Source organism: Syzygium oleosum, unplaced genomic scaffold (genome assembly GCF_021117445.2).
Source record: "Syzygium oleosum isolate NSW1041296 unplaced genomic scaffold, Sole_v2.1 Sole_v2.56, whole genome shotgun sequence".
Classification (NCBI taxonomy): Eukaryota; Viridiplantae; Streptophyta; class Magnoliopsida; order Myrtales; family Myrtaceae; genus Syzygium; species Syzygium oleosum.
The window spans coordinates 20163-38742 of NW_026607540.1; the positions used below are offsets into that span (position 1 = coordinate 20163).

An 18580-nucleotide genomic window follows, 5' to 3' on the forward strand; every position below is an offset into this window, starting at 1 on the left:
TAGCTCTGGACCAGCGACCTTTCCTTCCCCGACCTCGATCCAACATACTAGAGTGCAGCAAGCTTGACCACGCTTCCGCTGCGCTACTCTGATAAAATCTTCCTCAAACACAATTTACTTACTTTATAACAATCAGGAAGATCGCACTTATCATTTCAAATAACAGTTCCCGTCTTACTTTCAATTCAGTACCTAGTTCAGTTTATTCCTCTTCTTACCCGCCATCCTAGAAGCCTGCCAGGAGCCGCACCTTGTTCAGGTCTTTATCCCTAGCAATCACTCTTGCTAGAAGCCGCACCTTGATCAGGCCTCATGCCCCGGCGTCCACTTCCTAGCCAAGAGCTGCTCCTTGATCAAGTTCTGCCCCGGCGATCACTCCTCGCCCTCATCGGATCGGGTTATGTCAAAATTCAACAGCCTTCTCTTGGCTCAACACCGAACTGCAACTTACTAGAGGGGAACCTGCTTGGACTTCTCTTTCGAGGTCGTGGCGTCCTGATGGGACTTTCCATTTTCCTCAGCAGTCGCAGCCTAGTCCTGAGCACTTATTTTGCTATCAATAGTCTAACAAGACTTTCTATAACACAAGAATAGGTCAGTGATCACAAACAAATAGGAGCACTTAACCTATTCAACCACAATCAATCATTCACATGCATAGGGGTGTTTCTTAGCTAACTACCCCAAATTTAGCGCACCTTATCACTCCAGGTCTTTATTCCCACTTTGATTTCAGAATCGTTTTCCCAATTCGGTGCACAGTTCGATCATTCTTGCCTTTAGCCATCCTAGAAGCCTGTCAGGAGCCGCTCAATGATTAGGCCTTTCACCCTAGCGCCACTTCTACCCAGAGGCCGCTCAATGATCAGGCCTCATACCCCGGCGCCACCTCTGTCAGAAGCCACTCAATGATCAGGTCGTTTGGCCCCGGCGCCACTCCCCGCCCTCGTCGGACTGGCCAATCGCAAGCTGCCCCGAACTGCACCTACTGGAGGGAAAACCTGCTCTGATACCAAATTAAACTGTGACGCCCCGACCTCGGGATCATTAACGTGACGTCCCGTTCATTATTATCTCTCTTTAAATACAAGCGGAAGCATATCTCGGGACAATCACATTTAAAAACAACAGCGGGATTAAGACAAACAGCATCATGAGCAAACCTTATATTTATAGGACACGCAAACATATTTTACAAGCCAACTTAGCCGATTTTAGCCATTTATACAACAAATGGTACGGCTTGGGTGTCCTAAGCCCACTACTTCGGGTTCACAGCTCCGAGCTTTCCCCGAACTCCAACATGGCTCAAACTCCCCCTGTCGCCGCCGTCCGTTCGACCATCCTATGGACCTGCGAGAGAAAAACGGGGGATGAGTCGGGGAGACTCAGCAAGTGAGAACACTAATATCATGCGAGGATATATCAATCGCCGTTAACATAAGTCGGCCCTTACCGCACCCGCATCGATGGCAGATCAATAGCAAAGTTCAAACAAGAGAACATCACGCATGGCCACATCGTGCACACTTTACAAACCAAGGCTCGGTTCTTTCTCAAAACAACATCAAACATGAAACATGGTCAAATCGAGAAATGAACCAACTACGACCAACCAAACAACCGAGAAACGGTCCAAGCAAACCACGTCACAACGCATCTCAACATCCTTTCCCGATATTAGGGAATTCACTTACTCAACAATTAAACAAGAACTAGAGAAAACGAGGCGTGTGAAGGACACGTGAGTCTCGGCAATTCTCGGGCGATTCTTGGTGGTTCTCGGGCTTAAACACGAACACTCGGGCCTTGCATAAGGCTTCCTCACTCGATCAAACCACAAGAGAGAGACACGGGCTAGTCGGTAAGCTTTTTCTCTCTTTCTTTCTTTCTTTTTCTCTCTTTCTCGGTCATGAATACAAAGCAAGAATAAGAAAGAAGGTTGGGCGGAGCTCTCGGGGCATGGAAATGGCGTGAGGGAGAGGAAGGGAGGGGGGCTTCACGTGAGGTTCTCCCTCTCTCTCTTGGCCGAATGGCCTTCTTTCTATTTATAGAGAGACAAAACTTGGGGCCAAAGCTTGGATGAGGTAAGCGCACGTGTCATCATGGAGCATGAGGTAAGCGCACGTGTCATCCAAGGATGAGGTCATGGCTTAGGTCATTTGGGGCATGAGGTCATTGCTTACCTCACATGGCCATTAAGGCATGCCATCATGATAGGGACTCCAAAGTCAAGATCATTTAATTAGGCTTCTTGAACAAGCCTAATTCATTTCCAACTTGAGCTTCAAGTTTTGATTTCTCTAGAATCCTCCAATTCCAAGCTTGCTTCTCTCTCTCGGTTTCCCCCTGGGCCGACCTCCAATAAAAGTGTAACATATCTCATTGGAAATATCATAACGTTTAATTTAAATCACCAGAAGACATCTAGTCGAAATTCCAATGTCCTCATATAGAAAATGCTAAATCTTTGAAATCTGACAAAACCGGACAGCTTTGTACTGTTCACGAAATCAGACTTGAAAATATAGTAAATGGACTCTGAAAATTCTCAAATTTTAATATGTCGTAAACAAGACCTTACTAAACATTTTTTATGAAGAACACAAAATCTGAATCTCTCTGTAAACACCATTTTTAGTAGGTCAAAGACAGACTAAAAACAGTTCACTGGAACAGAATCTTTTCTTCTCAAAGTAAGCTCTTTCCATTATTCAGATCATCTTGGAAAATTCCCAAATTTATACACGTTATATAAAAGGAAGTTTTCAACAACTTTCATGAAGGAAACTTTTCCAAAATCTGCCCAGAAAAGCTTGTACAAAATAAAGACGGTGTGAACATCATCGAAATACCCATTCTGGGCAGTTTCACAAGGTCCAAAAATCAGGCCATCGTACCACTCATATCAACTCCAAAAATTCTGAAATTAAAGTATGTAAAACTTCAAGATGTTTGGAACAACTTTCAAGAAGGAAGTATCTGAAATTCGGATCACAAAAGTCTCCCCAAAAATAACAAAACAAAGAGGTACAAAGGATCCGAAACTGGGTTTTCCAAAACAAGAGAAAACAATTTAGTTCCGATTGGAAAACCACCAAACTTAAACCATAGCCATTTCCCAGGAACTGAAATTGAGGATATTTCAATTTACCTGCGGCTTCCCATGCCCAAAATCGGGATGTGACAAGAATTATGAAGCTCAAACACATCAAGAGCACGCCTAGAATTACCTCAAACTTCAAAAGCTCATAAAAAATCAAGCTAGATTATAGAATATTTTGATAACAAAAATTAGCATCAGAAAGGTGATGCCTACACAGGGTTATGCCATAAATTATCTTACAATCTGATAATCAAGTTAAAAGCATGAAATGTACTTGTGATCACAGCTGCAATCCTCAGTAAACACATGAACATCAAGGCAATAACTGATCCGGACATGCATCACGCTTCCTTTCTTAGGTCCCTTGATGAAATTCTGTGATCGAAAAAGCAATAAACGAAAATGCATTGTCGGTCAAAGTGCACTGAATCATTTGCAGATACTTTATCGTCAATAACATTCACACGAATCTCTATACTTGAAGGGCTGTTTGAACAACACTATGATTATACAACTTTTTATGATTTTGAGACAATAATCACCATTAACTGTTTCTGACATCACAAAACAAACAGCATAGAATCTTATTATACTAGAGTCTGCATCAACGATGTCACATCCAGATTTGCACTTTACATGTAGTATCCAAAGGATCACAAAACTATTAGTCCGTAAGTTATTTTGCGATGAGTTCACCTCAAGAATGGAAACTACCTTCAACTGCAAGTTTGACTTTAGGTTTAGTCAAATTAAGAGATTGACTGACAAGAATAAGAATAATGATCATTATGATTAGAATAAACGAAGAATCAGGAATGAAGAGCAAGGATGTTGTCTAACTTCATTTTGAAGACCTTTATATTGCCTCGTGATTAAATATTACCATACAAGAAAATTTATAGCTGTAGGTATACTCAATCGTCGCATGAGCATCATATCATACTGCCACAACAAGAGACATTGCCACAGCGCCCTAATCCGTGGCATTCCATTGGTAACAGCTATACTACAGAAAGGTCACATCATGCAGCCCATTTGTTATATGCACAAGTAAATGATCATCGTTCAATATGCAGCAAAGGTGCTTCAAAATACTATACATGATGTACATTATGTTCAGAAAAGCAAGGAATCATAAGTTCAAAGGTCTTACCTAGTTGTGCAAAGGCACAAGAAGGTTCGACAGGAAGAATCAATGCACGTAGATCTAATGAGAAGCCTGAGTAACCCATGACCTGTGAGGCTTTGGAGCTGAAAATCAAAGATTAGGATTCAGCATACATATATATAAACAAATCATAGATTCCACAATGTCAAAAACAGAGAATGAATTGAAAAGGAGGGGAAAAAAGGAGAAGAGAAATGACACTTCATGTAACAAGGTTCAACAAAACAAAGAAGAAACATGAACCAAATTGATTTTATCATTGCAAAGGTCAATTATTAAAGGCCATCTTTTCTGAATGTAATGAGTTTCCAAAGCGTACTAATTATCTCAGAGGCGTGAAAAGGTTCTGGTCCGATCAGTCTCTTGAAATATTTGCAACTGAAGAGCACAAACTGGACAATTGCTCGACCAAGAACCATATATAATTGGTAATTCATGATAGGGATCAAGGAAGAAGATATTTCTCTCTAACGAGTCTAACCAATGGATTATCAACTATTAAGATACTGCACTTCGTCTTTTTCCTTAACCAAGGACATGACATCCCATTTTTCAAATAGCAATCCGGCTAGGTATACTGAGTCTGGAGGAAGCAACATATGAAATGTTCTTTCTCTAGCTGGTTGAGAGAATTGATTGAAAAGTAGAAATAAAAAGAGGCTTCCTGAATTCTTCTTAATCAATATGAAAGGGGATCAGTGCTAGGAAGACCGTCGTATTAGGCTCTAAAAGATAAATTTTTCCGGAAGGGTCTTTCAGGGAGACGTTGCTAGCAGGCACAATCTCAACTTCATTGATTGATAAAGAAAACTTTGGTTCAAAGGTAGAATTTCTCTATTATGCTCATAAAAGCCTCTTAGAAAGTATTTAACCATGGGTCCATTGAAAACGAACTACCATTTCCCTTAGGTTATCTAATGTAAATAGGTGCAAACTGCATTATAATAACATTCTTTCGAACAGATAATTCAACTGACTAAAATGGTTGATTGCCATTTATACCATTAGGGTTTCCTCGTTCATAAAAATCTCGTAGAAGAGTGTTGGGTTTATTACTTTAGAGTATTAGCAAGTTGGGGGTATTTGTGTAAATGTATTAGGCTTAATCCTAAGCCTATAAATACTCTTTGTTATCTCTGAAATAAAGTTAAGTTACTCTTTTATCATTAACATGGTATCAGAGCACAAATTAAAAAAACCTAAACCCTAAAATTAACACTTCTCATAGCAAACCCTAGCCGCCACCACCATTGTAGATCCCTCCGGCGACCTCCGTCTGGCGTTGCCCAGGGCCGGCGACCCTCCTTCCGGCGACCCTCCGTCCGGCGTCGCCCAGGGCCGGCGACCTCCGGCGACCTCCGTCCGGCGTCGCTCAAGGCTGGCGACCCTCCATCCGGCGTTGTCCAGGGCCGGCGACCTCAGATCCGACGAGATCTAGGTCAGAAATCAGTGTTGTCTGACCATTAATTCACTCGCCTCAGATCTCTAGTGTGTTTTCGATGTATTGAAACCCAGAAATCGATGTTATCAAGGGAGTTTCTGAGGCCGAGGGTTGTGTGGAAGTGATATTTGGCTGCTGAAAGTGACATTTGGATGTGGGGTAGTTGATTTATGAGGCTTGATTGTTATATATTATTATATGATGTTACGAAGGGTTAAATGGTGTTCAATTGTATGGATAGAGTTCGAGTTTATTGGTTGAATTAGAGTAGCTGAATTTGGAACGACTGAATTAGTGTGGTTGAATTGAATTGATTGAATTAGTTGGAATGACATGTGGGGTTACTGAGATTTGCGGATACTTGCAGAAGTTATATAATAAGTGGGGTGTGTTATTTATTACATACGCGGGTTAAGTTTCCAGTGATTAGTGGTTTGTGAGGATGTCTACTGGTTCATCTAATTCACCTTCTATTACTTCGGGGTTGGGCTCCTCTAGTACTTCTTCAAGTTCAATATCTTTTGGTTCATATTATAGTATGACTAATCTGCACAATACCTTGGTCAAGTTGGACGGTACCAATTACCCTTCTTGGTCGATGGCTCTTTCGACTTTTATTTATTCTAATCGCCAGTCTAGATGGCTTGAAGAAAAACCACCTGCAGATTCAACTAGTCTAGAAGAATGGAAGTACGTAGATGCTACTTTGCGTACACTTTTATGGGGAAGTATGGCTGAATCTATTCGTCATCTTTTCATGGATTGCACTATAGCCCGTGAGATATGGACAAAGTGTGCTTTACTGTATTCTGGACAGAATAACATGAGTCAAGTTTGTGACATGTGGGAGGCTTTATTTGAAGCTAAAATTGGTGATGCTAGTTTGGCAGAACATTATTGCTCGTTTTGCATCTTTGTATCAGCGCCTCAAGTCTTATTTTCCACTTGCTACCATAGTTACTCAGATGCAACAACGAGAAGCGGACATGATAACCGTGCTCTTTCTTCGTAGCCTTGGTCCAGATCATAGTGCTCTTCGTCAACAGATTACCTCTCAGAGCACTCTTCCTTTCATTGAAGAAGTGTATTCTCGAGCTGCTCGTTACACTTCTGGTCCCAAGACTTCAGCAATTTCAGATAGTAGTGCTATGGTGGCTCGTGGAGGTCAAGGGACTCGTGGTCGTATTAACGGCCGTGGACAATGGAATTCTGATAGTTCTTACCGTGGTCGTGGTCGTGGTTTTCAAGGCCGAGGTACCGCTCGTGGTGGTGGTAGTAATACTTCTAGAGGAGCACGTGGTGGTGGTCGAGCGAACCGTTTTTGTACTCATTGCCAGCTTTCTGGGCACACTGTTGATTATTGTTATGACCTCCATCCTAAACTGCGGGGTCTACATGCTTCTATTGATACTGAGCCTTGGACTCCTTCCCTTGGATCTTCTTCTGGACAGGGTACAGTACAGTTGACTCGTGCAGAATATGATGAGTTGGTCAGAGCACAACAATGTGAGAATGGTGCTATCTCTGGTCCTACTGCTACTTTAGCACAGCGTAATGATCCTACATGTCTATTGTCCAGTACAGCTCCTCGTTCTTGGGTTATTGATTCGGGTGCCGCTCATCATATGACTGGTGATCCTCGTCTTCTCACATCCACCTCATTTGTTCCTTCTATGTCAGTCACCTTAGCAGATGGTTCTCAATCCAAAGTTACTGGTACAGGTTGTGTATCATTGAGTTCCTGTCTCCTTACCTTTTGTTTACCATATTCCACACTTTCCTTACAATCTATTATCAGTCAGTTCTATTAGTCGTGATCTTGATTGCGATATTATCTTTTCTTCGTCTTCGTGTGTTCTTCAGGATCGGAAGACTAGACGCCGAATAAGTGGTGGGCGTGAAGCTGGTGGATTGTACATCCTGGAACCTGAGATTATTGCTGCTGCTACAACAGTTCAGAATAAAGCTGTGGATGATCCTTATCGATTACATTGTTGTCTTGGTCATCCATCAGCAAACGTACTCCGACGATTTCCTTTCGTGTCTAGTTCAAGTCTTCAGTTTAATTGTGAAACGTGTCAGTTAGGTAAACACCATCGTGAGTCTTTCTCTCCTCGTGTTTTGAGTCGTGCGTCACATCCATTCGAGTTAATTCACTCCGATGTGTGGGGTCCTAGTCGAGAGTCTTCATTTGGTTTTCGTTATTTTGTCACTTTTATTGATGATTGTACTCGTACAACTTGGTTATATTTAATAAAAGATCGTACTGAAGTTTTTCATTCTTTCTGCCAGTTTTATCATGAAGTACGTACGCAGTATGATTGTTCTATTAAGTGTTTGCATACTGACAATGCTCGTGAGTATTTTTCTTCATCTACCTTTATTCCGTTTCTCAAATCTCATGGTATTTTACATCAGAGTTCTTGCGCTCACACTCCGCAATAAAATGGAGTTGCTGAACGTAAGAACTGTCATTTGTTGGATGTTGCTCGTTGTCTTCTTCTTCACACTCATATACCTAAATCATTCTGGAGCTATGCTCTACTTACAGCATGTCATCTTATTAATCGTCTTCCGTCCTCCGTGCTGAAAGGAGCTATTCCTTATGCTCTTCTTCATCCTGATCATTCTTTATGGTCTGTTCGCCCTCGTATCTTTGGATGTGTCTGTTTTGTTCATTATTTGTCTCCTGGATTAGACAAATTATCACCTCGTGCTGAAAAATGTATATTCGTTGGTTACTCCTGTACTCAAAACGGATATGTTTGTTATAATCCTACTCGTCGTCGGGAGTATGTTTCTGCTGATGTGACTTTCTTTGAGGATAAAGCATTCTTTGGCGATGATCGTCCTCAAGCACCATTAACCTTGGACCTTCTGCCACCCTCTGCACCTACATCTCAGCCGGAGCCATCGTTTGTTACTTCTGATGCTGCTCCACCGGATCCAGGTTCACCAGCACCGACCCCTCTTCAGGTCTATACACGTGGTTCTCGTTCTGTTCGGGGTAATACATCTTCACCAGCAAGCGTTCCACCACCACCAACTTCGGTCCAGGGCTTCCGATCCTCTTCCACCGTCTCCTGACAGTTCTCCTATTGCTCACCGTACTCGATCTCGGTATCCTCTTTCTAATTTTGTGTCTTATCATAACTTAAGCCATCAGATGTCTGCCTTTGTGTCATCTCTTGCTTCTATGTCTGTGCCTAGTAGTGTCCAGGAAGCTTTGGCCCATCCAGGGTGGGCTCGCGCTATGGAGAAGGAGATGGCTGCTTTACATCATAATAAGACTTGGGAGCTCGTTCCCTTACCGGCTCATAAACAATTGGTAGGTTGTCGCTGGGTCTTTGTTGTCAAACACCATCCGGATGGTTCAGTTGAGCGCTTAAAGGCGCATCTTGTGGCAAAGGGCTATACTCAAACTTATGGTATTGACTATGATGAAACTTTTTCTCCGGTAGCCAAAATTCCTTCTGTTCGTATCATTATTTCCTTGGCTGCTCGGTCTCAGTGGACTCTTCATCAGCTTGATGTCAAAAATGCCTTCATGGTGATCTTCACGAGGAAGTATATATGGAACAACCACCTGGGTTTGTTGATCAGGGGGAGAAGGTGTGCCGATTGCGAAAAGCTCTTTATGGGCTTAAGCAATCTCCTCGTGCTTGGTTTGGCCAGTTCAATGATGCGGTTATTACTTTTGGCATGCATCGGTGTAGTGTGGATCACTCAGTATTTAGTATGTCATCTTCAAAAGGATGTGTTTATGTTGATGATATCATTGTCACAGGCAGAGATGTTGAAGGCATACGATGACTCAAGCAGTTTCTTCAAAAGGAGTTTAACACTAAAGACCTAGGTCGTCTGCGATATTTTCTTGGCATTGAAGTTGCATATGCCAATGGTAGCATTGCTCTCTCCCAGCGAAAGTATGCTCTTGACATTCTTAAGGAGGTTGGCTTACATGATTCTAAGCCTGGTGACACACCTATGGATCCTGGAGTGAGGCTTGACAATGAACAGAGAGAACTTCTTCATGATCCAGAGAAGTATCGTCGATTAGTAGGCAAGTTAAATTATCTTACCATTACCCGTCCGGATATTTCATTTGCTATTAGTGTGGTGAGTCAGTTTATGAGCTCTCCTCGTACTAATCATTGGTAAGCTGCTCTACAAATTGTTCGATATTTGAAGAGAGCTCCAGGTCAAGGACTTGTGTTCCATAATCAAGGTCATCTTCGTATAGCTGGTTATTCCAACCCTGAATCTTTGGAGGTGATAGGATATTCTGATGCAGATTGGGCTGGTTGCCCTATGGATCGCCGGTCTACTTAGGGATACTGTGTATTTCTTGGTGGTAATCTTGTGTTGTGGAAAAGTAAGAAACAGTCTATTATTTCCCGATCTAGTGCAGAGGCCGAGTATCATGCTATGGCTAATGTTACCAGTGAACTTCAATGGGTTCGTATGTTGTTAGCTGAGATTGGACTACCTATGACCGGATCATCTATTATGTGCTGTGATAATCAATCTGCTATTCATATTGCTAGCAATCTAGTGTTTAATGAGAGAACGAAGCATATAGAGGTGGATTGTCATTTTGTTCGAGAAAAGGTGAACTGTGAAGACATACGGTTGGTACACACACGTTCTGAAGAGCAACTAGCAGACATTTTCACAAAGCCTCTTCGACGTGGACGAGTTTCATATATTTGTCATAAGTTATGACTTTTTGATATGTACACTCCAACTTGAGGGGGAGTGTTGGGTTTATTACTTTAGAGTATTAGCAAGTTGGGGGTATTTGTGTAAATGTATTAGGCTTAATCCTAAGTCTATAAATACTCTTTGTTATCTCTGAAATAAAGTTAAGTTACTCTTTTATCATTAACAAAGAGAATTGGCTTCTGATGCCGTTATACCTCCACAGCATTTGAAACCCTTTGATCCAGAATTCCCAATACTGCAAGAATAACAAGAAAAAAAGTTAGAAACATTCATAAATCAGGCAGATGCATCCCAGAATGCTTTTGACTCATAATCAGATTATGAATCGAAACATAACTGTAAATTTCAAGCTCTAAAAGTATTGAGTTTTCATGGATTTTTTTTTGCCCTGAACTTTTTGCTTAGATGCATCCTTGGTACATCTCTTGCTTCTTCCCCCAGTACTTGAGCTTGTTCTCTCAAAACTAACAATTTGAACAGAAAAACAATGTCCGTAATCTAGATTAGCAACTTCATGTACTGCTCAAATCACAATGAAACAGATCCTGTTTCACTACGTTTTAACTTTTATTTCAACAAAGTCAGAGCAAAAAATTGATTAGTTCTGATCAAGCTTAGGAAACATGAAATGTTAGCTCATAACAATGTCAGACAGTTGAAATATCATACTGGAAACACAAGCCATACACCACAGTTTAGCAGGCACATGCTCTCATGTATGCAAGAAGAGACAATAGCAACTATTAAACAAGAAAAGAGATTTCTTTATCAAGCACATTGCCCATGGCATATCAGAAAGCATAAATTTTTCCTCAGAGTTAAAATATCATACTTCTTTGAAGATACTATACATCTCGATTTAAACGTGCTAACATTAAAGACATCAAAGAATCTCACTGCAGTGAAAAAGGTCAGGAAGAAGAGATGAAGAAACAGGGGAGAGGGAAAAGGAAAAACAGAAACTAATGTTAGCTTAACTTGTGGCACTTCCCAGAACGGTAAATTTTTTAGGGCAAACAAAGAATACAGAAATGTCTAACAAGTCACCGAGAATTTAAGAAAAAGGAAACAAAGCAGGAAAAGAAAGAATAAATATAAACTTGACTTCTTAATGCTTCCAGATACACCATTTTCTTCCATTTAGACTGAGGAAAGGACAGAAAAGATGGAAAATTAGTTCCATAAACCTCCATTTATTTTCGTGGTTATGTGTTGCAATATCCGACATGGCAACAACATACAGAATCACTACAAACCCACATCCATCAGTCATCAACATAAGGAATCATAAACCTTCAGTAAGCTTTAGTTGTCAATTGTCTTTTTTTTTTTATAACCAAAGCTTTAGTTGTCAATTGTCATATGCCACAATTTCAAAGTAATGCTATGTAAATACAAAACCAGCAGCAAAAGCAAGTTCATAAACTGACCTAATGTGTGCCTCAGAGCTACTTGAATGCAACGACATTATTGAGCCACAGCCTCCAAATTTATCATTTGCACAGCCATAATATACTTCCTTTAAACCTAAAAAGGGAGAGAGTCATCTAATCATAAATAAACAAATTTTAGGAAAGTTCAGTTTTATTTCAGTAGGATCAACGGATGTACCAATGATCGATAATGCTGCTGCACACATTTTGCATGGTTCACATGTCACATAAAGGGTGCATGCTGAAAACTTCTCTGCAACTTCTGCAGCCGAAAATCCAGTCCTCTGCCACCGTACAAGAAGAACATCAAGAGCTTCCATCTCTGCATGTCTCGTTGCCCATGAAAGCCCAAAGGGAAAAACGAAGCAAGCATATCATACTTGGGAGCTTTGTCATGAGAAATATTTCTCCCTCAAGTTAACTGATTAAGAGTATATATAAGATTGATCAAGGCATATACTACATGAAGTCAAAAAGTTTTACTCACTTGAAGTTGCTGAGAATCTCACTAGGAAAAAGAGGCTTCTTATTGGAATAGCCACCTCCACCTTTTTTAACAGTATTTTTTTAATATACCCCTGTAGCAAGGTGCCTTTGTTTTTTTATTAATCTCCACAAGATACTAAAAGGGCCAAATATTTTTCACATCAACTATTCATTGCTATCCATAAAATCATTTATAGTAATGTATTGCCACCTGATGACTATAAATGATTACAGAAATAGACTATTAGATAAGAGATGATCCCTACCAGAAACCAGACTTAAACTAGTTGTGTAAATGGTCATTGTATGAAGAACTGTGCCCAAGTAGCAGGTTCTTACAACTTAAAAGGCAATACAATGGTCACAATGCATTTTTAGACTATTTAAGTATACCAAAAGTCTAGCTAAATACAGTCTAAGAGAACAATTTTAGGAACTTCACAAAAGCAGATAAAAATATGGTTCCAGACAGACCACAATGGTAAACGAAAAACGTAAAACATTGTGCATAATAACGCAAGATTATTGTTATTGTTAGCCGTAGCCATATTTTATGAAGAGCAATGGGAATAAAGCCCCTTACAGCCTAATAATGCATGGAAAATTCCACTTTTAAACAGATTTGATCAGATATATTATTTTATTATCTAATAAATACATATTAACGGAGAAACATGAAATGATCAACAATAAACTACGAGTGGATGATTCGAAGGTATTAATTCGGAACAATAACAAAGTGCAGTTGGCCAAAATTTATAGAAGGGGGTGGAGAAGCAATGATAAACATACATTCCATGTCTTGTTAGTCCGGTTTCTTTCTGCCGCAATACCGTTCCCATCCTCAATAATCACACAGCTGTTCAATCAAAGAGTCCAATCTGAAATCATTCACTAATAAGACTGAAATACTAATCATATTAATTAGAAAATGAAGTAACATATATGAAATGCACCTAGTTACAGACAATCAGTATCTTACCCAACTGGAACTTCAAGGCTGTCCAATGGAAGCTTTGCCTTATATAAGAAAAGCAAATAGATCTTGTTACTTGTTAGGAGAAAAATTATAAGAATAAGAGTCAGAAATTCTTTCATGCATGCATGCATGCATAAAGCCAAATTCAAGAGGAAATCAGCATCACGTTGCCAGCAGTAGTAATATTTCAGTATCAATATACAGTTACTAATGGAACAAATGCATGTCCCATACTTATATGATCAAGATCTTGCAGGTCCTGTACAATATACTGGTCACTAACTTCCAAGCAATGATTATCACCCCGTACTCATCCAGTAATACAGATGCAAATCCTACCTAACGGTTAAACTGATATGGCTCTAACAACAGTACAGCTAAAACAAGAACAAATTTGAGAAACTACATGTTGTTGATTCTAGTGTGTCCTATCATGGGTACCTCAGAAGCTTTTCTTTCCATTAATGAGGTTTCACTCAAACATTCAAGAAGCTTCCTTGAGTTTTAGCTTCTGGGCCATTTTCCTTCACAAATATTATGGCACATGACGAGAAAGAGAGATCCATAAAACCGTTGTGAAGCCCTCAGAAATCATAATTGGCAATCAGCTTTTGTGATTTTGCCTCTATTCTACTGAATAACTTATGTAAACTCTGTTTTTCTCTTTTTCTTTTACATATACACAGGCCACAAGGCCCAAGAAAAAACCTAACCAGTTATCCATGGGCACAACCGATGTTCATATTATGCTCACACTCCAAGTAAATTTCGTTTTCAATTCTCCCTAGGTGCCAAAGTCTACAAGTGGCAAAAGGACTTGACTGTCAAGCAACCTCTCCCTGTGGCTTGCCATCTAATTGCACCTTCTTCATTCCTCTATGGTTTTGCCTCTTCAAGCGCCTCATGAAACTTGGCGACAGAGTGCTATCTTAGTGATCAAAGTTTCTCATAATTCAATTGTCCTGGCAAACCTATCACCCACTGCACATCTTTATGATAGGCACATACTACACATCCACATTTCCTAGACACCTCAAAAGCACCCTGTGGCTTGCCGAATTGCACCTTCTTCATTCCTCTATGGTTTTGCCTCTTCAAGCGCCTCATGAAACTTGGCAACAGAGTCCTATCCCAGCGGTCAAAGTTTCTCATAATTCAATTGTCCGGGAAAACCTATCACCCACCGCACATCTTTATGATAGGCACATACTACACATCCACATTTCCTAGACACCTCAAAAGCACCTTGTGGCTTGCCGTCTCATTGCACCTTCTTCATCCCTCTATGGTTTTGCCTCTTCAAGCGCCTAATGAAACTCGGCGACAGAGTCCTATCCCAGTGGTCAAAGTTTCTCATAATTCAATTGTCCTGGCAAACCTATCACCCACTGCACATCTTTATGATAGGCACATACTACACATCCACATTTCCTAGACACCTCAAAAGCACCCTCTCTCTCTCTCTCTCTCTCTCTCTCTCTCTCTCTCTCTCTCTCTCTCTCTCTCTCTCTCTCTCTCTCTCTCTCTCTCTCTCTCTCTCTCTCTCTCTCTCTCTCTCTCTCTCCCAACCTACAGCACCCGGATTGGCTTAGTTTTTCATCTGAGAAAGGGGCTGAACCAACCCATGTACACCCTACTTCCCTTTGTTTCACTCTCCCTCATTTGTTTTCCCTTTGAACCTAGACTTCACCTACTTCTTTCAATAAATTGCCACCTACAGAAACGAAGAAATAAAAGCTATACCTTCTAGAAATTGTTGCTGATTTTGCAGCGTGTAGTGTCGATTACCAACGGATTCACTATGAAGCATCCACAGACAACACTTATGAAGAAACACTTATTCAATGTCTCTTGTACAAAAGTCAACTATACATTCTTCAAATTCCCGCGCAATTATAGCACCAAACGAATCGTTCACATTTCAGCCCAAGTATCACATCAACTTAATACAATTCGGCTGTGCCAGGCATTACCTGATCTATAGCAAGCTGCATAAAACCCAGAACCTCAGGAGAGAATTGTTCACCCGAATCTACGTTATCAGTTTCCATGGCTTTGGTTGGTGGTGGTAGTGCGTCGCCTCCCCTTGCCAGTCTCAGTCACCTTCAGTAGCTAGGCTGTTTTAGGAAGAAGAACTTCTTCTGTTTGTCACCTCCATCGGCAGGTGGCAATCTTCCACTCATCACAGCTCGCTGGTGTCGGATGAAAGATGAGCAGTCGTGGTATTGTAGGTGGTGTCGATGGTGAAGTTTGCCTATGGTGAAGGAAAGGAAGGAGCTTATAATAGGAAATCAAAGAAAGAAGGTGGAGAGAAAGAATTAAAAACAAAGAAAAAGAATAAATAGAAGAAAAAATTACAGAAATTTATTTTAGGATATATAGTTAACCGGGTTAACGGGGATTTAGTGAAAAGAAAAAAAAGGTTAAAGGGGATGCATGCGTGCATAATTAGGTGGTCATGCATAGATGAAAATTGGTAATTATTTATGAAGTATGTGATTCTGAAAGACCAATTATATTTCTGCCATGATCAAAGGGTAGTTTGGAAAGACAGGCTCTTTTTGTTTAAAGGAAAATAGTTTACTAGAAAACTTCTTTTTCCATTTTTCAAAGTGTTTGGTATGGGAAAATAAGTAGGTCAAAGAAAAATGACTTCAGTTGACCAAAAAATACCAAGCTTAAAAATAAGGAAAATGACTTCTTAATTTTATAGGTAGAAGTCATTTTCCAAAAAAGTATGTAGGACTATCCTTACCAAAGTGTTTTGATAGATGACCAGGTAAAACAAGGATTCTTTTGAGCACATGCCCTCGAGTGAGCACGCATGTTCACTAGGAGACCATAGAATTCTCTGGACAACACTAGCATAAACTGCTCAAATGGGAAAATTGTGGTTCAATGTGATTCACAGCCTGATATAAAGTATAGTTGATGCACCAACCTAGCAGTATGTCGTCACACACCAATACAAAAATTGATCATGGACTCAGAGGTCCACAGCTTGACAAGCCCTCCCACAAATTGAGTTCAGACCAGGAATAAAGCAGGACACTGTGCAACACCAGTGTAGGTACAGAATCTGTAATTCTCCGCTCGTTCAAGGTCCTCTCCACATCATCTCTAATACACTGTCGTCATCTCTAGTATCCATTCACAAAAGATGATTATTCAGTGAGATATTCAACTCAATTTTCTCTGGGGAATTTTAACGAACACCTAGCGGGCCAATCATAGCAGCCACTACAATTACATATACCTCCAAATTCTAGCCATCTCCATAGAATCAATCCCATTACGCAAATCTAAACACCCCCCAAACATCATCAACTCAAAATCATCATATAAAAAGGGCCTAAGAAACTCGGACATGTGGTGGGTCACCGAGATCAGAATAACAAAGAAGAAGAAGAAGAAGAAAAACCACGAAGGGATTCGAGCCAAGGACGCACACCGCAGAGAGAGTCGCACTAAGAAAGGGAGACGGAAGAGGAGGACACACACCTTCAACAATTTTTGAGGTAAATACACTCTACAATTTCTTTTTTCTTGGATTAATATACCAGCAAAAATTTTAAACTATGCCTACCATAATACCGACTTTTTCCCGCGTTACTAATAATCCTTAAATTATAAACCGTGGCTAGCTGAGGTTCCGACCTCTCAGATTCGAGGTTGCGAGACCTCGGGACTCGAGGCGGAAACCTCAAGGGGAGGTCGCGGAGGTTTGGGGATAGGGAGAGAGATGGTCGCAAGCCCCTGTGCGGCGGACGACAACAACGGCACGGCGATGGCCTCGTAGCATTAACAGGCGGGAGCGATGGGGCGTTGTACGGTTTGGACGACGGCTGAGCATGGAAGAGGATGGAAGGGAAAAAAATAAATAATAAGAAACATTTTAAGATAATAAAAAAAATTAATCCATTTTAAATTGAGTTGGCACTCCTATATATAGCAATGTGCATCATTCTTTTCTGAGTAAACAAGTCACCATGTTGAGCTATATTTTGATAGTTCAGGTACTCAATTGGAAAAGAAAAAGTCGCGGTACTTGTACGTAATAAAACGGACGGAAATTTATTGTAGTGTGATTACCCTTAAAAAAAATCTGATAATAATGAAATTTTTATGTTCTTCCAAATTGGTTTTATATTTACTTTCCAATTTCAACTAGTTCCTATTGATTTATCGATGATTGTAATACATATTCCATGAAACAAAAAGCAAGTTGAAAACAATGACGAGTGGGAAGACTACTGTTCTTGTGCTCCCAGGGTAACAAAGGTCCGTGTTCTCTCTGCCAAGCCAGTTACTCCTAGCGCTGCAAGCAACAACAAAAACATCAACCTCTCGCTCCCATAGTGAGTCATTCCTTCACCTGCAGCTTCCCCAACCGGAAGTGGTTGTTCACGTCAGGTAAGAGAACTCTCATGGGAGATATTCGGAGAAACTCTCAAGCAGCACTTGCCCATGCCTCTGTCACAGAGGTTGACTGCCACTGCGATTTGGGCCTATAGGTAATTCCATAGGGTATATACGCAAAAATGAAGTCAAGAGAGATATACCTCCATGAACTAGTGGAACAATAATAGAAGAAAATAAACAGTGTAAAACATATATCAAAGAACATCAACCACAGACACAGCCAAGGTTGTTGCATCTCACAAAGAAAATCTTCTACACGTACCTCACAAAGAACATGCTTCTCGTTCTATTTCTTGCAGAGTAGAGGCCACGAGTGAAAATAGCCGAATCACTCTCCAGTGAAACCTCTTTTATCATTTCTACACTGCAAAAGACAAAATAAATCTATATGACTTTTCTGTGAAGACTTCATTGAAAGAGTGGGAGTGAAGAAAGACATCACATAGCCCTACCCATATGCTATGTTATAAACATCTGATACAAGCTAGCAAGTAATGAATATTAAGAAAGCTTTATTGGGAATCAAATCACAACGTGACACGGCTCTAAAGGATGACGAGTCTAGACCTCTTGGATATCAATCATATTCACATGTAAACAAATGACATCTCTGTTTTACCCTACATATTACAACAGTACTTTCTAACAGTCAAAGAATTACAACATTCATGACCAGATGTCAAAAGAGTCAGTTCTTCAAAGTTTATACCTATAACCTCGAAACAAAACTAGTTCTTCAAATGAGGCCAGATGGAATTCATGCTTTCTAAACATAACAGCAAGATGAAAAGTAACTCAAGGGCAAGGAGTGTTAGCATTT

The 18580-nt window shown here is 40.4% G+C and overlaps 1 protein-coding gene across 7 annotated transcripts; it reads right to left on the reverse strand.

Annotated features, from left to right (window-relative positions):
- Positions 1-3270: 3270 nt before the first annotated feature.
- On the reverse strand, positions 3271-16982 carry LOC115669236 (tRNA-specific adenosine deaminase TAD2-like). Of its 7 annotated transcripts, XM_056307604.1 has the most exons (10): positions 16280-16982; positions 15312-15592; positions 13342-13379; positions 13152-13218; positions 12361-12451; positions 12052-12195; positions 11871-11967; positions 10635-10675; positions 4260-4357; positions 3271-3481 (listed from the first exon to the last, which is right to left on the reverse strand). In XM_056307604.1, exons 2-9 carry the CDS (start codon positions 15387-15389, stop codon positions 4314-4316), a joined length of 600 nt encoding a protein of 199 aa, XP_056163579.1. In that variant the 5' UTR covers positions 15390-15592; positions 16280-16982; the 3' UTR covers positions 3271-3481; positions 4260-4313. The 7 variants fall into 7 exon arrangements, with proteins under 7 accessions (XP_056163579.1, XP_056163580.1, XP_056163577.1 ...); XM_056307605.1 differs by lacking the exon at positions 10635-10675 and having other exon boundaries at positions 11871-11922; XM_056307602.1 differs by lacking the exon at positions 10635-10675.
- Positions 16983-18580: the final 1598 nt, after the last annotated feature.

Bases quoted from the DNA above. Each gene is read 5' to 3' on its own strand.
- LOC115669236 (XM_056307601.1), bottom strand. From the start codon at position 15,389: ATGGAAACTGATAACGTAGATTCGGGTGAACAATTCTCTCCTGAGGTT. The intron at 13,219-13,341 runs GTAAGATACTGA...TTGATTGAACAG, and splicing joins AGCCTTGAAGTTCCAGTTGG to CTGTGTGATTATTGAGGATG. The intron at 11,968-12,051 runs GTACATCCGTTG...CTCCCTTTTTAG, and splicing joins AGCAGCATTATCGATCATTG to GTTTAAAGGAAGTATATTAT.